At 38.7% G+C, this 20195-nt stretch overlaps 1 protein-coding gene across 1 annotated transcript; it reads right to left on the reverse strand.

The window, feature by feature from the left end:
- Positions 1-387: 387 nt before the first annotated feature.
- On the reverse strand, positions 388-3248 carry sstr1a (somatostatin receptor 1a). Its single transcript, XM_083544136.1, has one exon. The coding sequence runs from the start codon at positions 2196-2198 to the stop codon at positions 1098-1100; it is 1101 nt and encodes a 366-aa protein (XP_083400262.1). The 5' UTR covers positions 2199-3248; the 3' UTR covers positions 388-1097.
- Between the last annotated feature and the right edge of the window lie 16947 nt (positions 3249-20195).

A 20195-nucleotide genomic window follows, 5' to 3' on the forward strand; every position in this document is an offset into this window, starting at 1 on the left:
TATATATATATATATATATATATATATATACATATTTTGGAGTTCATGCTATAATACTGGAAATCATTGTATGTGTGTGTGTGTGTGTGTGTGTGTGTGTGTGTGTGTGTGTGTGTGTGTGTGTGTGTGTGTGTGTGTGTGTGTGTGTGTGTGTGTGTTTTTTTAGTATTTTTTTAGCTTTTTGGATGGATTTGAAAATTCAATGACCTTGCAATGATCTATAAAGTGATTTAATATTTTCTGTTTTGTACATATAATAAAAATGTTGTTTAGTTAATTAGTTCATTCAGCCTCCTATCACTAGTTTAATACTAAAGAAGAAAAAAGTATACATGTCTCTGGTGAGTCGTTTTACAGAGGGTAAGAGGAAAGTTGCAAAGATTTGACTTTTAGCAAAAATATTTCTTTAATTCAAACACATTTAAAAAATGCACACTATCTTTTATTTATATTAACACAATAGAGATATGCCACCAAGCTGTGTGACAAGTTAGGGGACACAATTATTTCCTGCACGCATTTCCTTTAATGCACAATGGGCAAGAATTAACACAAAATCTTAGCAAAACATGCAGATTCACAGGCTGCAAGCACTCCCTCAAACTGCATTAAATATGTATGAAAAGGAACCTGAATGCCATAAAGCATTCATGTTGATTGTTTTCGTGGCATTTACTAAAAGTGCCAATAGAGCTTCTAAATCTGTTAGCAAGATTCAAAGGGTGGCTTGGAGAGTAAATGTTGATCTGGTTTTCCGAAAACAACTGCAGTTTATGATTTTAATATAAAAAACAGTCCACATGTTCAGCTTCAGTGTTAATTTTTTTTTTTTTTTAATCTACATTTAGATCTACACTGGGTAATCTAATACAATCACAAGGGTTCAGTGGCATCTTGGAAGGATCTACAGGAACAAGCCTGATTAAACCTGTTAAACGGAGAGGGTTAAAAGGTTAGTTGTGCAAACAATAAATAAATAAATAAATAAATAAATAAATAAATAAATAAATAAATAAATAAATAAATAAATAATCCAATGAGCATGGCAACGACATGTGCTGTATGTTATCTGTCCATGTCTACATCAGTGCAGCTCATTACAGTGTAGTGGTTCTGGAGGTGCACGTGCCGTTCCTGTACGCACTGTCCGACTCTATGTTGTCCTGCTGAAACTCGTCCACACTGTACCCGCGACTTTTCAACGCCGTGGCATAGTAGTCAATAGGCTCCTCAGCAGCGCTGTCCGCCCATCGCACGCATAAAATCCTCTGGAAGGAGCGCTTGAAATTGTCCGACAGAAAGCCATAGAGGATCGGATTGGCGCAACTGTTGGCATAACCCAGAATCACGGCCAGCTGACTGAACGTGGCATTGTGCCGCTCCTCGAACACGTTCACGAGCTGCACGACGTGAAATGGCATCCAGCAGATCACGAACACCGTCACCACCATCATGACCATGAGCGTGATCTTCCTCTCGGACTTTTTGCGCTGCTGCCAGCCCGCTTTCAGTGCCACCACTCTCAGCTTCGCTATGATCAGGACGTAGCACATGCATATGGCAAGAACCGGGAAAAGGAAGCCCATGAGAAAGGCGTAAATCACAAACACTGCCATCCAGCGACGCTGCGGCTCAGGCATCTGCATGTTACAGGCGACCGAGCCGTCCGAGTTTGGGGTGGAAGTGGAAAATATAATGATGGGTAAAATGACTAAGATCGAAAACATCCACACGCCCAAGTTGACCATCTTCGCTATTGTAGGTCTCCGATACCGGGCCGCTTTGATAGGGTGCACTACGGCGATGTATCGGTCGATACTCAGGACGGTTAAGCAGTAAATGCTGGTAAACATATTGATGGCGTCCACGCTTAACACCAAACGGCACAAGAGCGAGCCGAACGGCCAGTGGCGAAGCAGAGAAGATGTCACCAAGAAGGGCACACTGAGCATCAGCAGCTCGTCCGCAATCGCCAAGTTCAAAATGTAAATGTTTGTAGCAGTTTTCATCTTGGCGTACCTGAATATCACATAAATGACCATGGAGTTGCCACAGAGTCCAACCAGGCACACGACAGAGTAGATGAAGGAGATGAGGATCGCGCTGCCTTGAGCTGCACTGTGCGTTTCATTGCCAGACGAATTAAAGAACAAGTCTTCTTCCAGGTGCGGGAATGTGCTGTTGGCCATCATCCTCATATTGAATGTAGTCACCGAGTCCTTACTACAGAGCAGTGATTACAGTGTGCGAGCGTGTGTGTGTGTGTGTGTGTGTGTGTGCGTGTGAAAGAGGGTAGAGATCTCAGTGGATCTCCGTTCGCGTTATTCTTAAGTGCAGAAGGCGCATCTTTTCTAGTCGCTTAGCCGCAGCGCGCGCACCAGCACCGAGGCGTGCAGAGTTCCGCTCCCCTCGCGCCAGACTCAGGCTCCCGACGTCACAAACTGCAAAATGACGTTGCTTTTGGAGAAACTACTTTGTCACAATGGTGCGTTACTTTAGACGTCACACGATGGCAACTTTCCTCCCTGCTGAATGTCAGTATAAACAGCAGAGCAGCACAATCTGCACACAATCACTTCCAGCGCCGGGTATCTACTTGTCGCAAGTAGTGCATTTAATAGAAATGTGTTCAAAAATATTTCCACTGTTATATTAGATTTTAACCTGTCTTTATTTATATTTGTTTTGTATGTAATCTACTCTCTGCGTTTCCCCAGCATTCAGCATTTCAACAACTTCATTCCAATGTATTCCCATTTAATGATGTACTGTGGTATTTCGACTCCACTTTAGATGCATTGGGTGATTCTAACTGAAGTTATGTGTTTGAAACACATGCTTATTTCTGGCACCATCTTGTGTTGCAGTTCATATCAAAGGAGACCAATGGTGTTTTGTTAAACTCATACACACAGGTAACAGCTAGATGAATGTAAAGGAGGCTTTGAGATTACAGATTAGTCAAGTCAAGTCAAGTTTATTTGTATAGCGCTTTTCACAACAGACATTGTCTCAAAGCAGCTTTACAGAAATCAACAGTCAAGGTGAATGGTGTGCATTTATTCCTGATGAGCAAGCCGTGGTGACTGTGGCAAGGAAAAACTCCCTTAGATGTTATGAGGAAGAAACCTTGAGAGGAACCAGACTCAAAAGGGGAACCCATCCTCATTTGGGTGACATCAAGAGTTTTATCATAAATTAGTCCAGGTAGTTTATGCACACATGGACATTCAGTCGTACAGATTTAATATGGCACATCTATTTTCACTGTGCTGTTGTTGCAAAAGATGATAATATATTATTACAACATTAATTTGTTTAGAAAAAAAATATTCTCAGTTCAGTCTTTTGTGTATCTAATAATAAAAAATAACAATAAAAGTCACATATGCTATATAGCAAAATGTTATTTGGTTTACACTGTATGGCTTCTGGCCATCACACCCATATGTGTTTCCTTCATAATCTTCAATTATTGGTTGAAGGTTTGAAGAACACAGCTGTACAAAATGGCATTGAAATTAACATTAGGATTTTCTTTCACTGGAACTAAGACACTCAAACATGTACCAGCATGACAATGCCCCTGTGCACTCTGGTCCATGAAGACATAGTTTGCTAAGATTATATAATAAAAAAAAACATGCATGTCCTGCACAGAGTCCTGATCTCAAGCTAACTGAAAATTATTAAGATGGATTGAATGCTGAGACACCTGACATCTGTGTCTGACCTCACAAATGCTCTTGTGGTTAAACAAACACCAATTCCTATATGTATGTTCTAAATTCTATTGGAAAGCCTTCACAAAAGAAGTAAAGGAAGTTGCAAGTTATTATAACAGCAAATTAGTAATATTTGGAAATGGGATCGCAAACATTTGACTATATAGTTCATAATAATAACAAAATAAACTGAAATTAAGTAATTAAGTAAATGTATTAATCTTCACTTGTACTAATGTGGTTGAGGATGATGTATTGTATCCTGAATTTCTTAATGATCATACACAACAGTATAATCATGTTAAACATGGAGATTATTTGGATGACAAACACATGCTTATCACTAAAGAACAAATATAAGTATCATTTACCCGATTTGCCTTCCACATCTTTTAACAACAATCTCTAAACATCTGAGAACTAACAAAGCCATTTGCTGGAGTTGGGGAGAGGAATGTTGTCCCATTTATTCTGATACAGGATTCTGGCTGCTAAACAATTCTAAGACTACTAAGTCTACTGATGTTTTCAATTGGTAAAGGGTCTGTTCTAAAGATAGGCCAATTTAGCACTCAGACTGTTCTACTACAATGTCATGCTGTTGTAATAGATGCAGTATGCAGTTTAACATTGTCTTGATGAGATATTCTAAGTCTTCACTAAAAAAATATGTTTTTTTTATTTTTATTGAAGCATATGTTGCTCTAAAAACCTGTATATGCCTTTCAGCATTGCTAGAGCCTTTCCAGATGTGCAAGCTGCTCATTCCATATGCACTAATGCATTCCCATACCATCAGAGATGCAGGCTTTGGAACTGAACACTGATAACAAGCTGGATGTTCCCACTCCTCTACAGGGCCTTCTTTGTCAATTTTCCAAGAGTGGCAGGAGTGATTTGTGATAGAAAGGAATTTGCAAGAGTGAAAGGTAAAGTTTATAGGACTGTGGTGAGACCTGCTATGTTGTATGGTTGAGAGACAGTGGCATTGACTAAAAGACAGGAGGTGGATCTGGAGGTAGCAGAGCTGAAGATGTTGAGGTTTTCGTTGGGGGTGACGAGGATGGACAGGATTAGAAATGAGTTTATTAGCGGTACAGTGCATGTTGGACGTTCTGGAGACAAGGTGACGGAGGCGAAATTGAGATGGTTTGGACATGTGCAGAGGAGGGACATGGGTTATATCGTTAGTAGAATGCTGAGGATGGAGCCACCAGGTAGGAGGAAAAGAGGAAGGCCAAGGAGGAGGTTTATGGATGTGGTGAGGGAAGACATGCAGGTAGTTGGTTTGAAAGAGGTAGATGTAGAGGACAGGGGTGTATGGAGACGGATGATCCGCTGTGGCGACCCCTAATGGGAGAATCCGAAAGAAGAAGAAGAAAGAGCTATTTAAATGGTTGTTTACAAAGCAAAACAGAAGTTTTAATAGGGTGGAAACAACCCTCTTTAACAAACAAACAAATAACGATAACCAAAATACAAAGGTCCTTACAATCTCCAAACCTCTTAGGCCCAAAATCTAACACAAGTTCTTAACAAATTAGACAAACAGCACAAAACCAAAATGGCTCTCATAACAGGGTGGCTTTCCTTGAGGAAGTGATAGTGTGGCTTTTAAAGTGGGGAGCACCAATCTGTAGGCAGCAGAAATTAGCTTTTAGGATCCAATCAGATAAAGTTTTCCTTTTCATGGCAGACAACTCGAGCACAGAGAAATAAAACAACCATTGGGTTGTTCAGAAGAACAACAAACAGAATAGGCTTGCTTGGGCCAAAAATCACAAGGAGTAAACTTTCAGATCAGTGGAAAACTGTCCTATGGTTTGATGAGTTCAAATTTGAGATTTTTGGTTCTAACTACATTTGTTAGATGTTTCTGAAATGTGAAGCATGAAGGAGGAGGTGCTTTGCTACTGACACCTTTGATGATTTAAACAAAATTGAGAGCAAATTTAACCAGAATGGCTACTGCAGCATTTAGCAGCAACATGCCATCCAATCTAGTTTGCACTTAGTGGGACAATCATTTGTTTTCTAACAGGACGATGACCCCAAACACACCTTTAAGTTATGTAAGGGCTATTTTTTTTAAGAAGAAGAGTGATGGAGTGCTACATCAGATGACTTGGCCTTCACAATAACAAATCCAAATTCAGTTGAGAAGTTTGGGATAAGTTGGAATGGAGAACACCTCTGGGAACTCTGCAAGATTGTTGGAAAACCATTTCAGGTGACTACCTCATGAGGCTGACTGAGAGAATGCCAAGAGTATGCAAAGCTGTCAAGCAAAAGGTGGCCACTTTGAAGAATCAAAATATAAAACATATTCTGGGCTGTTTAACACCTTTTTTGTTTAATACATAATTCCATACATGTCCTTTTATAATTTGGATGTATTTAGTATTAAAGTACAATGTTGAAAATAATAAAAGTAAATACAAACTCAAAGGATAAGGTGTCCAAACTTTTGACTGGTATATATGGAAGTAATCAGGGATTGTGGAACATGTATGTTAATGTCCTACATCATCTTCACACAAAAGAATACGAAGTGTCTTGGTTACATGAGCCGGAATCTTTTATTTTTTTTACTTTACATGTCTTTGCTTTATAAAGAAGGTACAATCTCAGATGTTATCAGTCTATAAAACCCAAATAATTGTGTATAAAACAAATGCAGAAAACAACTATACAAGCTCATCTGTCTGATAGTACAATATATTAGACTTTTCTCTTCAACATTGGTCCTTAATGGTCATCAGGTCAAACAGATTTTTTAACTGACATCCTGTACTGGCCCAGTAAGCAGTCTTGATGGACCAGTACATGTTGGTACTGTTGAAGGTGAAACGTATGATTAAGTCAGATATCATTACTGGTTAATGTCTGTGTTGGACCAGTGGGGTCCATTTCAAGACTACTCACATACCTGAACCAGTTTCATTCACCTATATGAGAAATAGAGAAGAAAAAAACATAGCAAAGATTTTTAATATTGTTGGTATGATGTTATTACTTTTAAAGTAAATTCAGAAAAAAAAATAGCAGGAACACATGGACCTCATGCGATTTACAAATAGTTGTGAGCAGTGAAGAAAGACAAAAGAAATGGTTCTCTGATCATCTGTCTTGTCCATGCCATTAGCTAGTTTGTGTGAAGCTGGATTCAGTGAAGGCTAAACAGCAAAGTACTAGCTTAAGCTAAAGATAAAAAGATTTCAAGCATCCATAAACACATACTTACAGAAATTATATTCTGCTAAGTGCTCAAAGTGCCTATGATGGGCTGGCATTCAATAAGAACTGATTAAGCCTTTAATCAGACATGAAACATGTTTTTGATAGAATTACAAGTCCATTTACCATGATAACTGAAACTTAATTTATGCTTGGAACCACAAAAATTAGCTAGATTACTACAAAAGCAAGATTGTTTTTAGGAGATAATATAACAGAATAATGTTATTAAAATAAATGCATGTTTAACAGAAATTACAAGTTTACCGCTAATACAGAGAATTCTAAGGGGGTCAACTGAGGCAGAACCCAGTTATCAACACATGAGACTGCTTTAAGGACAACCATGGTCATATTCTGGAAAGTTAAACTGGACCTTAATGATCTCTCTTCAGGGAGGTGTACAGCGGCACGTATTACCTACCTGCAATTTCATCCTAACATTTTTTACTTCACAGGGTTCACATCTCTTCACCCCAGTGCCATGTCATTCTCACAATGACAATGTTTACCACATCTGCTAGGGATTCTTCACAATATCACAATATTTTTTTTAAATATGAATGGTCAAAATTGATTGTTTCACATGCAAATTAAGCATAAAAAAATTTAAGTTATATATTATATAATAGTATATTGTTTTTTTCAGGAATACAACTATGTAATTTGTCACCAACAATAATTAAAACATTAAATAAACATAATTAAACATAGGTCTAAAATGAACACTATAAACATACATCACACAACAGTAATGTAAGTGGATAATATTCAGTCATCTGCAGTAACTGCTTTATCCTTGTCAGGGTTATGGTGGATTCAGAGACAATCCTAGTATCACTGGGTGCTAGAGAATTCACCCTGGATCTGAAGGCAGTCCATTGTAAGGCACTATTCACATACCTGCTCGTACATACATTCACACCTAACGGCAATGTAACAGAGGCACTCCTCTTATATGTGTCTATGTTGTCTATTTGGACAATGGGACATAACTGGAGAACCAGGAAAACACAAACACAGGATGTACACATGAAACTCTATCCACATAACTAGGCCAATAGCTCAGACTGTATGTAATATTAATCTGTTAACCCATAACCCATTATGCAGTTTATTTCTATACTGCAAATAAACTGAAATAAAATAAATTAATGTAACTTCATGTGATTTGATAAGTTTAATTTAAACTGTAAATTTCCAAGTTTCCTTGGGCTGAAGTTGCTGTTATTTCTCTATAAATGGCAGATTTTTCATTGACAGAATTGCTGCTAAAGACATGTACTGTATTAAGGCTCAGTAATAGAGATAAAGATGTTGATGTGTTAGTTCTGCAATAACAGGGAAAGATTTTCATTTGTGTCAACTTGCCCAGGTCATAAAACTTTAATAGGACAATATAACTTTTATTATGAAATTTACTCCACTTTCTACAAATCATACATGAATGTTTCTTTTCAAAGTTAATTACCCATGAGAATAAAACAGTTTAATTGTAGACCCTGGAGCAATATATATTGAAAGGCTAAGTAGATAGAACATTTCTCTTCGCCTTAAATATTTAGTAACATAGACACGACATGACTACACAAGCATCCAGCAAGACGTGACTAAGTGATCTGCTTTCCATTCTCTAGCCTTTAAAATAACAACATTTCAATATACTCTCACCAAGTCATGGTCTTATGTGCTAAATATAGCCACAAAACACTTTAACATTTAAATATTTTTTTAAACATTTTTCACTCTATGTTGTTTTCACTTCTAGTTTTAATGATGTGAACATGGTGTGATGCTGTGACAGAATAATATATTTGTATCCTTAACCTGGATCTGTGCTGCTTTGAGAATGCTCTTTCATCAATGAGAAATTAATTCAAGTAGACCACACAATTCATACATGCCAGGCTATTGAGAAATACCTCCTAATATGCACCATGCATAGGGTTTATATTGAATTGTGCTGTTAGTCATTCTAATAGCAGGCTGATTAACGCTGCTCTGGATCCATGTTGGAATGCTTGTGTCTTTCAAATGGTGATCAGTTACTGACACTGAATAGATAGTGAATGCTCTGATGGCCACACAGGAAGAATAGATTATGTTCTGATTAGAATAACAAAATGCTGAGCTCAGAAAGAACATCACTATTAATCAAGTGTCATTCAAACAATTTCTATGCAGCATTCTATCGCTTAGGCAGTTTACCTCGTTTCTACCACAAGAGAAGAAACATCCGGCTTTTTTGCAACTATTTCTGACTGTCACAGTAACATCTTGCTTCTCAAGGAAGCAGTAGAATCGCTTCACTGTTTATTGAGACCAATTCAAAGCATTTCTGAACATTATTGTGTGTTTCATGATACAGTAGTGTTGGCACCTCACAGTTCCTGAGCTTGTGTCTGTACAGAATTTTCCCTTTTGGGTTTGCTGATTTCTGCCCTTTTCACAAAAATGCCTGTATGTGTCTTGACTACAATACACTCTGCATAGGTATGATTAAGTGTACAAGTCTGTGTGCATGGTGCACTGCACTGGCCTCCAATCTCATCCACGATGTATACCTGCCTTGCATAGAGTTCAGATCATCAACTCTGACTACAATAAAGCAGTTAGTGATGTTTAAAAAAGGAAGACACAAAAACCCTTCTTTTCGAACCAGTGTTTAAAGCCGAAACATGGAGCTCCATGTACATAAGGGTTATTTGCTGTGTGTTAGAATATATATATATATATATATATATATATATATATATATATATATATATATATATATATATATATATATATATATATATATATATATATATATCTTCTTCATCTTCTTCTTCTTTCGGCTGCTCCCATTAGGGGTCGCCACAGCGGATCATCCGTCTCCATACCACCCTGTCCTCTACAGCTGCCTCTTTTACACCAACTACCTGCATGTCTTCACATCCATGAACCTCCTCCTTGGCCTTCCTCTTTTCCTCCTACCTGGTGGCTCCATCCTCAGCATTCTTCTGCCAATATAATTCATGTCCCACCTCTGCACATGTCCAAACCATCTCAATCTCGCCTCCCTCATCTTGCCACCAAAACATCCTACATGCGCTGTCCCTCTAATAAACTCATTTCTTATCTTGTCCATCCTCGTCACTCCCAACGAAAACCTTAACATCTTCAGCTCTGCTACCTCCAGCTCTGCCTCCTGCCTTTTACTCAATGCCACTGTCTCTAATCCATACAACATCGCAGGTCTTACCACAGTCCTATAAACTTTCCCTTTCATTCTTGCAGATACCCTACTATCACAAATCACTCCCATCACTCTTCTCCACCCACTCCACCCTGCCTGCACTTTTTTCTTTACTTCTCTAACACACTCTCCATTACTTTGCACTGTTGACCCCAGGTACCTGAACTCCTCCACCTTCTCCACCTCTTCTCCCTGCAACCGCACCACTCCACTGCCCTCCCTCTCATTCACACACATGTACTCTGTCTTACTCCTACTGACTTTCATTCCCCTTCTCTCCAGCGCATATCTCCAGCTCTCCAGGCTCTTCTCAACCTGCTCACTACTCTCACCACAAATCACAATATCATCCGCAAACATCATAGTCCAGGGAGACTCCTGTCTGACCTCATCCGTCAACCTGTCCATCACCACTGCAAACAGGAAAGGGCTTAGGGCCGATCCTTGATGCAGACCAACCTTCACCCTGAACCAGTCTGTCGTACCTACTGCACACTTCACTGCTGTCACACTGTCCTCGTACATGTCCTGCACCACCCTCACATACTTCTCTGACACACCTGACTTCCTCATACAATACCACAACTCCTCTCTTGGCACTCTGTCGTACGCTTTCTCTAAATCCACAAATACACAATGCAATTCCTTCTGTCCTTCTCTATACTTCTCCATCAACATCCTCAAAGCAAATAAGGCATCTGTGGTGCTCTTCCTCGGCATGAAACCATACTGTTGCTCACAGATGGTCACCTCTTCTCTCAGCCTGGCTTCCACTACTCTTTCCCATAACATCATGGTGTGACTGATCAACTTAATTCCCCTGTAGTTACTGCAGGTCTTCACATCTCCCTTATGCTTAAAGATCGGTACCAGCACACTTCTTCTCCATTCCTCAGGCATCTTCTCACCTTCCAAAATCCTGTTAAACAATCTGGTTAAAAACTCCACTGCCATCTCTCCTAAACATCTCCACGCTTCTACCGGTATGTCATCTGGTCCAACCGACTTTCCACTCTTCATCCTTTTAATCGCTGCTCTCACTTCCTCCTTACTAATCCTATCTACATCCTGTTTCACCAGCTCCACATCATCCAACCTTATCTCTCTCTGATTTTCCTCATTCATCAGCTGCTCAAAATACTCCCTCCACCTTCTTAACACACTCTCCTCACTAGTCAACACATTTCCATTTCCATCCTTTACTGCTCTAACTTGCAGCACATCCTTCCCAGCTCAATCCCTCTGCCTGGCCAATCGGTATAAATCCTTTTCTCCTTCCTTAGTGTCCAACCTCTCATACAGCTCCTCATATGCCTTTTCCTTGGCTTTCGCCACATCCCTCTTTACCTGCTGCCGCATCTCCTTGTACTCCTGCCTACTTTTCTCATCACTCTGTCTATCCCACTTCTGTTTTGCCAACCTCTTTCTCCTTATGCTCTCCTGCACTTCCTCATTCCACCACCTCGTCTCCTTGTCTTGCTTTCTATTTCCAGATGTCACACCAAGTGCTTTTCTAGCTGCCTCCCTCATCACTCCTGCAGTAGTTGCCCAATCATCCAACACCTCTTCAACACCACCGAGCCTCTGTCTGACCTCTTCCCTGAACCTCACACTACACTCTTCCTCCTTCAGTTTCCACCACCTTATTCTTCTTTCAGTCCTCACTCTTCTCCTCTTCTTCTTCGCCTCCACAACCATCCTACAGACCACCATCCGATGCTGTCTAGCTACACTGTCCCCTGCCAACACCTTACAGTCTCCAATCTCCTTCAGGTTGCATCTCCTGCATAGCACTTAGTCCACCTGTGTGCACCTTCCCCCACTCTTATACGTCACCCTATGATCCTCCTTCTTCTTAAAATAAGTGTTCACCACTGCCATTTCCATCCTTTTAGCAAAATCTACCACCATCTGCCCTTCCACATTCCTCTCCTTAAAACCATACCTACCATCACCTCCTCATTACCTCTGTTCCATTCACCTACATGACCATTAAAGTCTGTCCCAATCACCAATCGTTCTTTCCTAGGTACACCATCTACCACTTCATCTAATTCACTTCAGAATCTTTCCTTCTCCTCCATCTCACAGCCAACTTGTGGAGCATAGGCACTGATGACATTTATCATCATCCCTTCAACTTCCACCTTCACGATCATCACCCTATCAGAAACTCTCTTCACCTCCACTACACTTTTACTGTACTCTTCCTTCAGAATCACCCCTACACCATTTCTCTTTCCATCCACACCATAATAAAACAGTTTAAACCCACCTCCAATGTTCCTGGCCTTACTCCCTTTCCACTTGGTCTCCTGAACACACAACATATCTACCTTTCTCCTCTCCATCATATCAGCTATCTCTCTCCCTTTACCCTTCATAGTACCAACATTTAAAGTACCAACCCTAACCTCCACTCTCCTATACTGCTCCTTTCCCTGCCGTCTCTGTAGACGTCTTTCTCCTCTCCTTCTCCTTCTTCGGCCAACAGTAGCCCAATTTCCACCGGTACCCTGTCGGCTAACGATACCTGTGGCGGTCGTTATTAACCCGGGCCTCGACCGATCCGGTATGAAATTCTTATTTGTGATCCGCATATTTGATTTGGCACATGTTTTACGCTGGATGCCCTTCCTAACGCAACCCTCCCCATTTACCCGGGCTTGGGACCGGCACGAAGAGTGCACTGGCTTGTGCATCCATAATGGCTGCGTTTTATATATATATATATACAGTGAGGAAAATAAGTATTTGAACACCCTGCTATTTTGCAAGTTCTCCCACTTAGAAATCATGGAGGGGTCTGAAATTGTCATTGTAGGTGCATGTCCACTGTGAGAGACATAATCTAAAAAAAAAATCCAGAAATCACAATATATTATTTTTAAACTATTTATTTGTATGATACAGCTGCAAATTAATATTTGAACACCTGTCTATCAGCTAGAATTCTGACCCTCAAAGACCTTTTAGTCTGCCTTTAAAATGTCCACCTCCACTACATTTATTATCCTAAATTAGATGCACCTGTTTGAGGTCGTTAGCTACATAAAGACACCTGTCCACCCCATACAATCAATAAGAATCCAACTACTAACATGGCCAAGACCAAAGAGCTGTCCAAAGACACTAGAGACAAAATTGTACACCTCCACAAGGCTGGAAAGGGCTACGGGGAAATTGCCAAGCAGCTTGGTGAAAAAAGGTCCACTGTTGGAGCAATCATTAGAAAATGGAAGAAGCTAAACATGACTGTCAATCTCCCTCGGACTGGGGCTCCATGCAAGATCTCACCTTGTGGGGTCTCAATGATCCTAAGGAAGGTGAGAAATCAGCCCAGAACTACATGGGAGGAGCTGGTCAATGACCTGAAAAGAGCTGGGACCACCGTTTCCAAGGTTACTGTTGGTAATACACTAAGACGTCATGGTTTGAAATCATGCATGGCACGGAAGGTTCCCCTGCTTAAACCAGCACATGTCCAGGCATGTCTTAAGTTTGCCAATGACCATTTGGTTGATCCAGAGGAGTCATGGGAGAAAGTCATGTGGTCAGATGAGACCAAAATAGAACTTTTGGGTCATAATTCCACTAAACGTGTTTGGAGGAAGAAGAATGATGAGTACCACCCCAAGAACACCATCCCTACTGTGAAGCTTGGGGGTGGTAGCATCATGCTTTGGGGGTGTTTTTCTGCACATTGGACAGGGTGACTGTACTGTATTAAGGAGAGGATGACCGGGGCCATGTATAGCAAGATTTTGGGTAACAACCTCCTTCCCTCAGTTAGAGCATTGAAGATGGGTCGAGGCTGGGTCTTCCAACATGACAATGACCCGAAGCACACAGCCAGGATAACCAAGGAGTGGCTCTGTAAGAAGCATATCAAGGTTCTGGCGTGGCCTAGCCAGTCTCCAGACCTAAACCCAATAGAGAATCTTTGGAGGGAGCTCAAACTCCGTGTTTCTCAGCGACAGGCCAGAAACCTGACTGATCTAGAGAAGATCTGTGTGGAGGAGTGGGCCAAAATCCCTCCTGCAGTGTGTGCAAACCTGGTGAAAAACTACAGGACCTCTGTAATTGCAAACAAAGGCTACTGTACCAAATATTAACACTGACTTTCTCAGGTGTTCAAATACTTATTTGCACCTGTATTATACAAATAAATAGTTAAAAAAATCATACATTGTGATTTCTGGATTTTTTTTTTAGATTATGTCTCTCACAGTGGACATGCACCTACGATGACAATTTCAGACCCCTCCATGATTTCTAAGTGGGAGAACTTGCAAAATAGCAGGGTGTTCAAATACTTATTTTCCTCACTGTATATATATATATATATATATATATATATATATATATATATATATATATATATGTATAGATAGATAGATAGATAGATAGATAGATAGATAGATAGATAGATAGATAGATAGATAGATAGATAGATAGATAGATAGTCACCACGGCTTGCTCATCAGCGATAAATGCACACCATTCACCATGACTGTTGATTTCTGTAAAGCTGCTTTGAGACAATGTCTGTTGTGAAAAGCGCTATAGAAGTAAACTTGACTATATATATATATATATAAATAGTAAACTTGACTATATATATATATATATATATATATATATATATATATATATATATATATATATATATTATAGCCACAAACTCTAGTAGAAAGCATTCCCGTAAAAGTGGAGCAATAGTGCAATAGAATGTTCAACAACAACATATAAGCTGTCCGCAAATTTTTGACTACTGCTTCCTACATGCACAACATAGGACATACATTGTATATTTTATGCTGTTTTATATAGTTTGTTTTTATATTGGTATAGCATTATATGGAAACAGTGGCAGGCTGTGCATTTTACACCTAGACCTAGGTGCTGTCCTACCTGAATCAATCCATCTCTTAATACCGTCATTATGACGCCATGGCAATAGAAACCATCTATATAATACAGAAATGCAGTATAACAGAGTGCTGTGTAATGTAATGTAAATGTGAATGTAATTATTAAAGCAAGAAACCCAATAAACACAATTCAACAAGTCTCCTGTCACTGTAGCCACAGCTGCACCACCCACATACATCATTTCTAGCTGAAGCATCAATATTAAGCTCATAAAATTACCCTTGGTTTTCAGTGCATTTTTGTGAATTTTTGTGCTTTTTTTCTTACAAGGAGTGCAAGGAGATGCAGCAGAAGGTGAAGAGTGATGTGGCAAAAGCAAAGGAAAAGGCATATGAGGAGCTGTATGAGAAGTTGGAACCTAAGGAAGAAGAAAAAGATTTGTACCGATTGGCCAGGCAGAGGGACCGAGCTGGGAAGGATGTAGATGGAAATGTGTTGACTAGTGAGGAGATTGTGTTAAGAAGATGGAGGAAGTATTTTGAGCAGATATTGAATAAGGAAAATGAGAGAGAGAGAGAGAAGGTTGGATGATGTGGAGATGGTGAAGCAGAAAGTGGATAGGATTAGTAAGGAGGAAGTGAGAGCAGCGATTAAGAGAAAGAAGAGTGGAAATCAGTTGGACCAGATGACATACCGGTAGAAGCATGGAGATGTTTGGAAGAGATGGCAGTGGAGTTTTTAACCAGATTGTTCAACAAGATTTTGGAAGCTAAGAGGATGCCTGAGGAATGGAGAAGAAGTGGAGGTGAAGAAGGTAGGGGTTTAGGTACCTGGGTCAACAGTGCAAAGTAATAGAGAGTGTGTTAGAGAAGTGAAGAAAAGAGTGCAGGAAGGGTGGAGTGGGTGGAGAAGAGTGGTGAGGGAAGACATGCAAGTAGTTGGTTTGAAAGAGGCAGATGTAGAGGAGCGACCCCTAATTGGAGCAGCCAAAAGAAGAAGAAGAAAAAGTCAGTGAGTCAGTGAGTGTTTAGGCCAGCAGAGAAGGGCTGACAACCTGCCACTACTCTTGCTGACAAAGAGGTTAAATATGTAATGTTGAATATGGATTTGTCCTAGTATAGCATTTTAAATGAACATAGCGCATACATTTAAAATATTTTATAAGAGTTTTGTATCATCATCTGTGTTTTTCCTGACAGGACAAGGATGGGAGGAGTGAGCTGAATGTTAGAAGCTGCCATCAGGAAGGCAATGGCTTTGGCAACATTCTGCAGGAAATACTGGATAGCTGCCTGCTGGAGCAGAGACAAACCCAGAACTACATTCTGGACAGAGTTTATGGAATTGTGTAAAGATTGCCAAATTTTTTCTCCAGTATATAGTGGCAACTCTCTTAGCAACCATGCCATCAAAGATTATGCAGTGTATGCAACAAAATCCTTTTAATATTTCTGTGTGGCTTAAAGAAGGCTTGTCCTTCAATACTTTTATTTAAAAGTATTTCAGTTTTTAAAATTCATGCAGTACTGTAAAAGAGTTATCTCTTTATTGTTTGTACTGAACTACACAACTGCATTTTCTGCCTTCACTTCCATAATGAAATTATAATTAGAACTTGACAATTACCTGAAGCAGCAAGTAAAGACACAGGAGGAGGGGGTCACACAGCCCAGTAGTAAATCAGTTCGTTTGTTTCTCTCGGTTGGCATATTGTAGTCTGATGTTTGCTAGGAAAAACTGTTTTGTACCACATAAAAATCATCCTGTCACAAGATTAAAATGCTTCATTTTCATATTTTATAATGATATATTTATCATTATTTATAAGGTTTAGCAGATTTGCGTGAGTACATTAAATAATAATGGGGATGATTCAAGTAATACTGTAGACTATACATATAAAATATTTTTGCCTGCCTAGGATCAGAACATATTTCATGGCTAAGATTCTATTTTTAATAAGAGGCAATCACATGTAATGCATATTATTTCCTCACTTTGTGATATGCTCTAGCTCAGCATTTATATATCCTGTTATTCACAGACCCCTTAATATTTTAAAGCATCATAATTTTAATCTGTCATAATTCTTGCATGTAGAGCAGTCACACGATATTGTCTACAAGTTAAAAACCTGAAAGTAACAATACTGTATATATTAACATATTATTATCTACAATTCTTTGAAGGAGGAAACTCTGTAGTCTCATTGAATATTCTTTTCATCTAGTTTTCTTTGTTTAAACAAAGGAAAATGAAATACTGTGCTGCCAGCAACAAAATATAGCGTTTTATTCAGTTCTGCTATTTCTGGAACTTTGTATATTGGTAAAGAATATGGCAAACCATTTCACAACAGCTACAATATTACCTCAGTGGTTTAATGATGACACTGGAAACTATATATGTGAACTTATTTGATAGCCTGGGCTTATCAAGCAATAACATTCTGACCCCATTATGGTAGTTTAATAACAGCTAGGGTTTCTTACTGTATTTGTATTTAATCACTAAGTAGGTGATTCAAGCGAATACTTTTCAAAGACCGTCCCTGTTATCTTCTTGCTAAATAAATAGAAGTGTAAACAAAAAAGATTAAATTATTTATAGGGTACCATGATGAAGTGCACATTAACCAACAATAGAATGAACTTCTAAACTTTTAAGGTCTATACATTTCTTGTTTGATGGATGTTAAAAGCACACAAAACTGAGCATCACTAACTATCTGTGATATGTCAGACTAGCTACTAATGTTTAATTTTTAGCAACTGAAATAATTATAGCCCTCAAAGACTTTGGAGCAGCTAGAAACATCATGGCAAAGGATTTGGCAGTCCAACTGAAGCACCACTCAACCAATACAGTGGGATTTAGGTCCAGCACTCACAACAAAGAAATCATTAACTCTTTTGGGTAGCGATGAGACAATGTGATTCCAATCATTATTTTCCCAGAACATTAAATCATTCTCCCACACCTAAAACACAATACTGTTTTAGATTACTTTAGAATAGAGATAGAAACCTATTCCTCCCAGGGTATTTTGATAACATTTACCATGTGCCTCCAGATCTGTAGAAAGACTCCTCATAGTGAGGAACTAATTCTTCAGTGCTAGAAAGATTTTAAAGAGATGTGTAGCAAAACAGCCACTTGTCTTCCTTGTTATAGACCAGAGGCTCGAACTATAGAGTTTCTGGCTGTCACTAATGCTCTGCAAAACAATTATCCACTTTATCCTCTTTCAGCTGCTGAAACTAAATCTGTGGATTATCAGGCCATCTATAACCCAGCTTCTGCTTGATTCTCCTTTTGAAACACATGGGGGTTTGCTCCTTTTTAACAAGCCTTAATGCTTTTACAGTAAAGAACTAATACTATCGCTCTCTCATATCAATACTCCAACGGAAAATAATGTAAATAAAATTCTGACTATTTTCATACTGTAAAAACAAAAGCAAAGCGACACTTTCATAATGACACAAATAGATTTACTTACATGTAGACTGATTTTTAGTAATAACCAAATAGAAAAGACAGCAGGGTAAATGCATATGAAACAAAACAGAAAACACGTGCATATATCATACATGTATATAATTAATGGGTACCTATAGAGCACCTATACTAACACAACATACTGGACAACTGGCCAACTCACCAGCTATTTATTAAGGTTTTCATGAACTAGGTTAGAAGTGCTTTTAAAACTAGAAACCGTAGCATTTTGAAGAGCAGTGGATCTGATCTCTGTCCTATTCCACAGGTTTACGTGCAATTATGTGAATCTACATGTGTATCTAATGCCACCTAGCGATCTGATACAATCCACATTACAGAGTTACCAATTAAAATACGACTTGGTTTTATATTGTTTTTAAAGATTATGACAGTTTCCTTTAACGTTTAAATTTTGTACAAACTATAGTTTTTGCCATGTACTGGTTATTGATCACTCAAACTTTTTCGTACATTGTGTCCACTAGGGGTAGACAAAGTACTGAGAAAGTAAACCATTGCAAATCATGCTTAAATACAATTGGATGGAAAAAAAAATATCGAGTAAAATTGTAATATGATAATTAAAAAAATTATGAAAATAATATACTGATTTCATTTGGAAATTTGCAGAATTTGTTTGGTTTTTTTTTTCTTTTAAAGAAATGTTGTTGTGCCTGAAAATATAATTTAATCTCTGTAATTTTGCAATATTTAACAAGAATTTGACATGCTTTCAAGTGACGTGCCACTAATCCATGATAGTCTTACTAAGCATAAGAAATAATACAGGTTGACTGGTTTTTTTTTTTTCTTAAAATAGATTTTTTCATGGTTCACATTCTTTTTCACTTAGATGGACCTTAAGCTCTACATGCAGTCCGGTGGCTCCTCTGTTTGCTATTCCAGTCTGCTAGAGCATTTAATGGCACTACACAAAGAGTTCAATTTCACATGTGTGCTTTAAAAATCATGCAGGAAAGTAAACTGACCCCAAAGCATAATGAAAGTTCACGACACAGCACAAACGGAATGAATCACTAATTGACAAATGGATTAATTTATATGCAGTAGATGGTACAGGTTGCTGTCATATACCACCTTACATCAGTGAGCATCTCTCAGCACTAGTCTCATACACACTTAAAAAAACATTCTAACTGATATTATGCAATAACATTTTCTAATTAACTAAAGGTGATGATGGCAAATGTTTGCTTTGCACATTGCTCATTGGATAACCAAGTCAAGTAAAACTTCTCTGTCATTTCAACCAAATACGACTGGAACATTGACCGGCTCTGAAACAAACCAACATTCAGGACTATGGTTCACCATTAAACCAACACAGAGTTAACAAAGTCTAAGCACACCTACACACAGGACTACATAAAGTGCACATGTGCACAATTGTGCAAACAATGTTACACAGTAACAGTACAGTAAAAAAAAAAAGAAGAACATAAGAGCTATAGAACAACTGACAGATTGCACCAGTACACAGAGAAAATGTGCAAAGATATTTTATGTCCAAATAATAGCTTATATAATAAATAGTGTAGATGTAAACATTATATGTCAGTTAGAAGCATATTTTATGTTTTTAAAAGCAGAGTTTA

The sequence above is a fragment of the Silurus aristotelis genome (genome assembly GCF_946808225.1).
Source record: "Silurus aristotelis genome assembly, chromosome: 6".
Lineage (NCBI taxonomy): Eukaryota > Metazoa > Chordata > Actinopteri > Siluriformes > Siluridae > Silurus > Silurus aristotelis.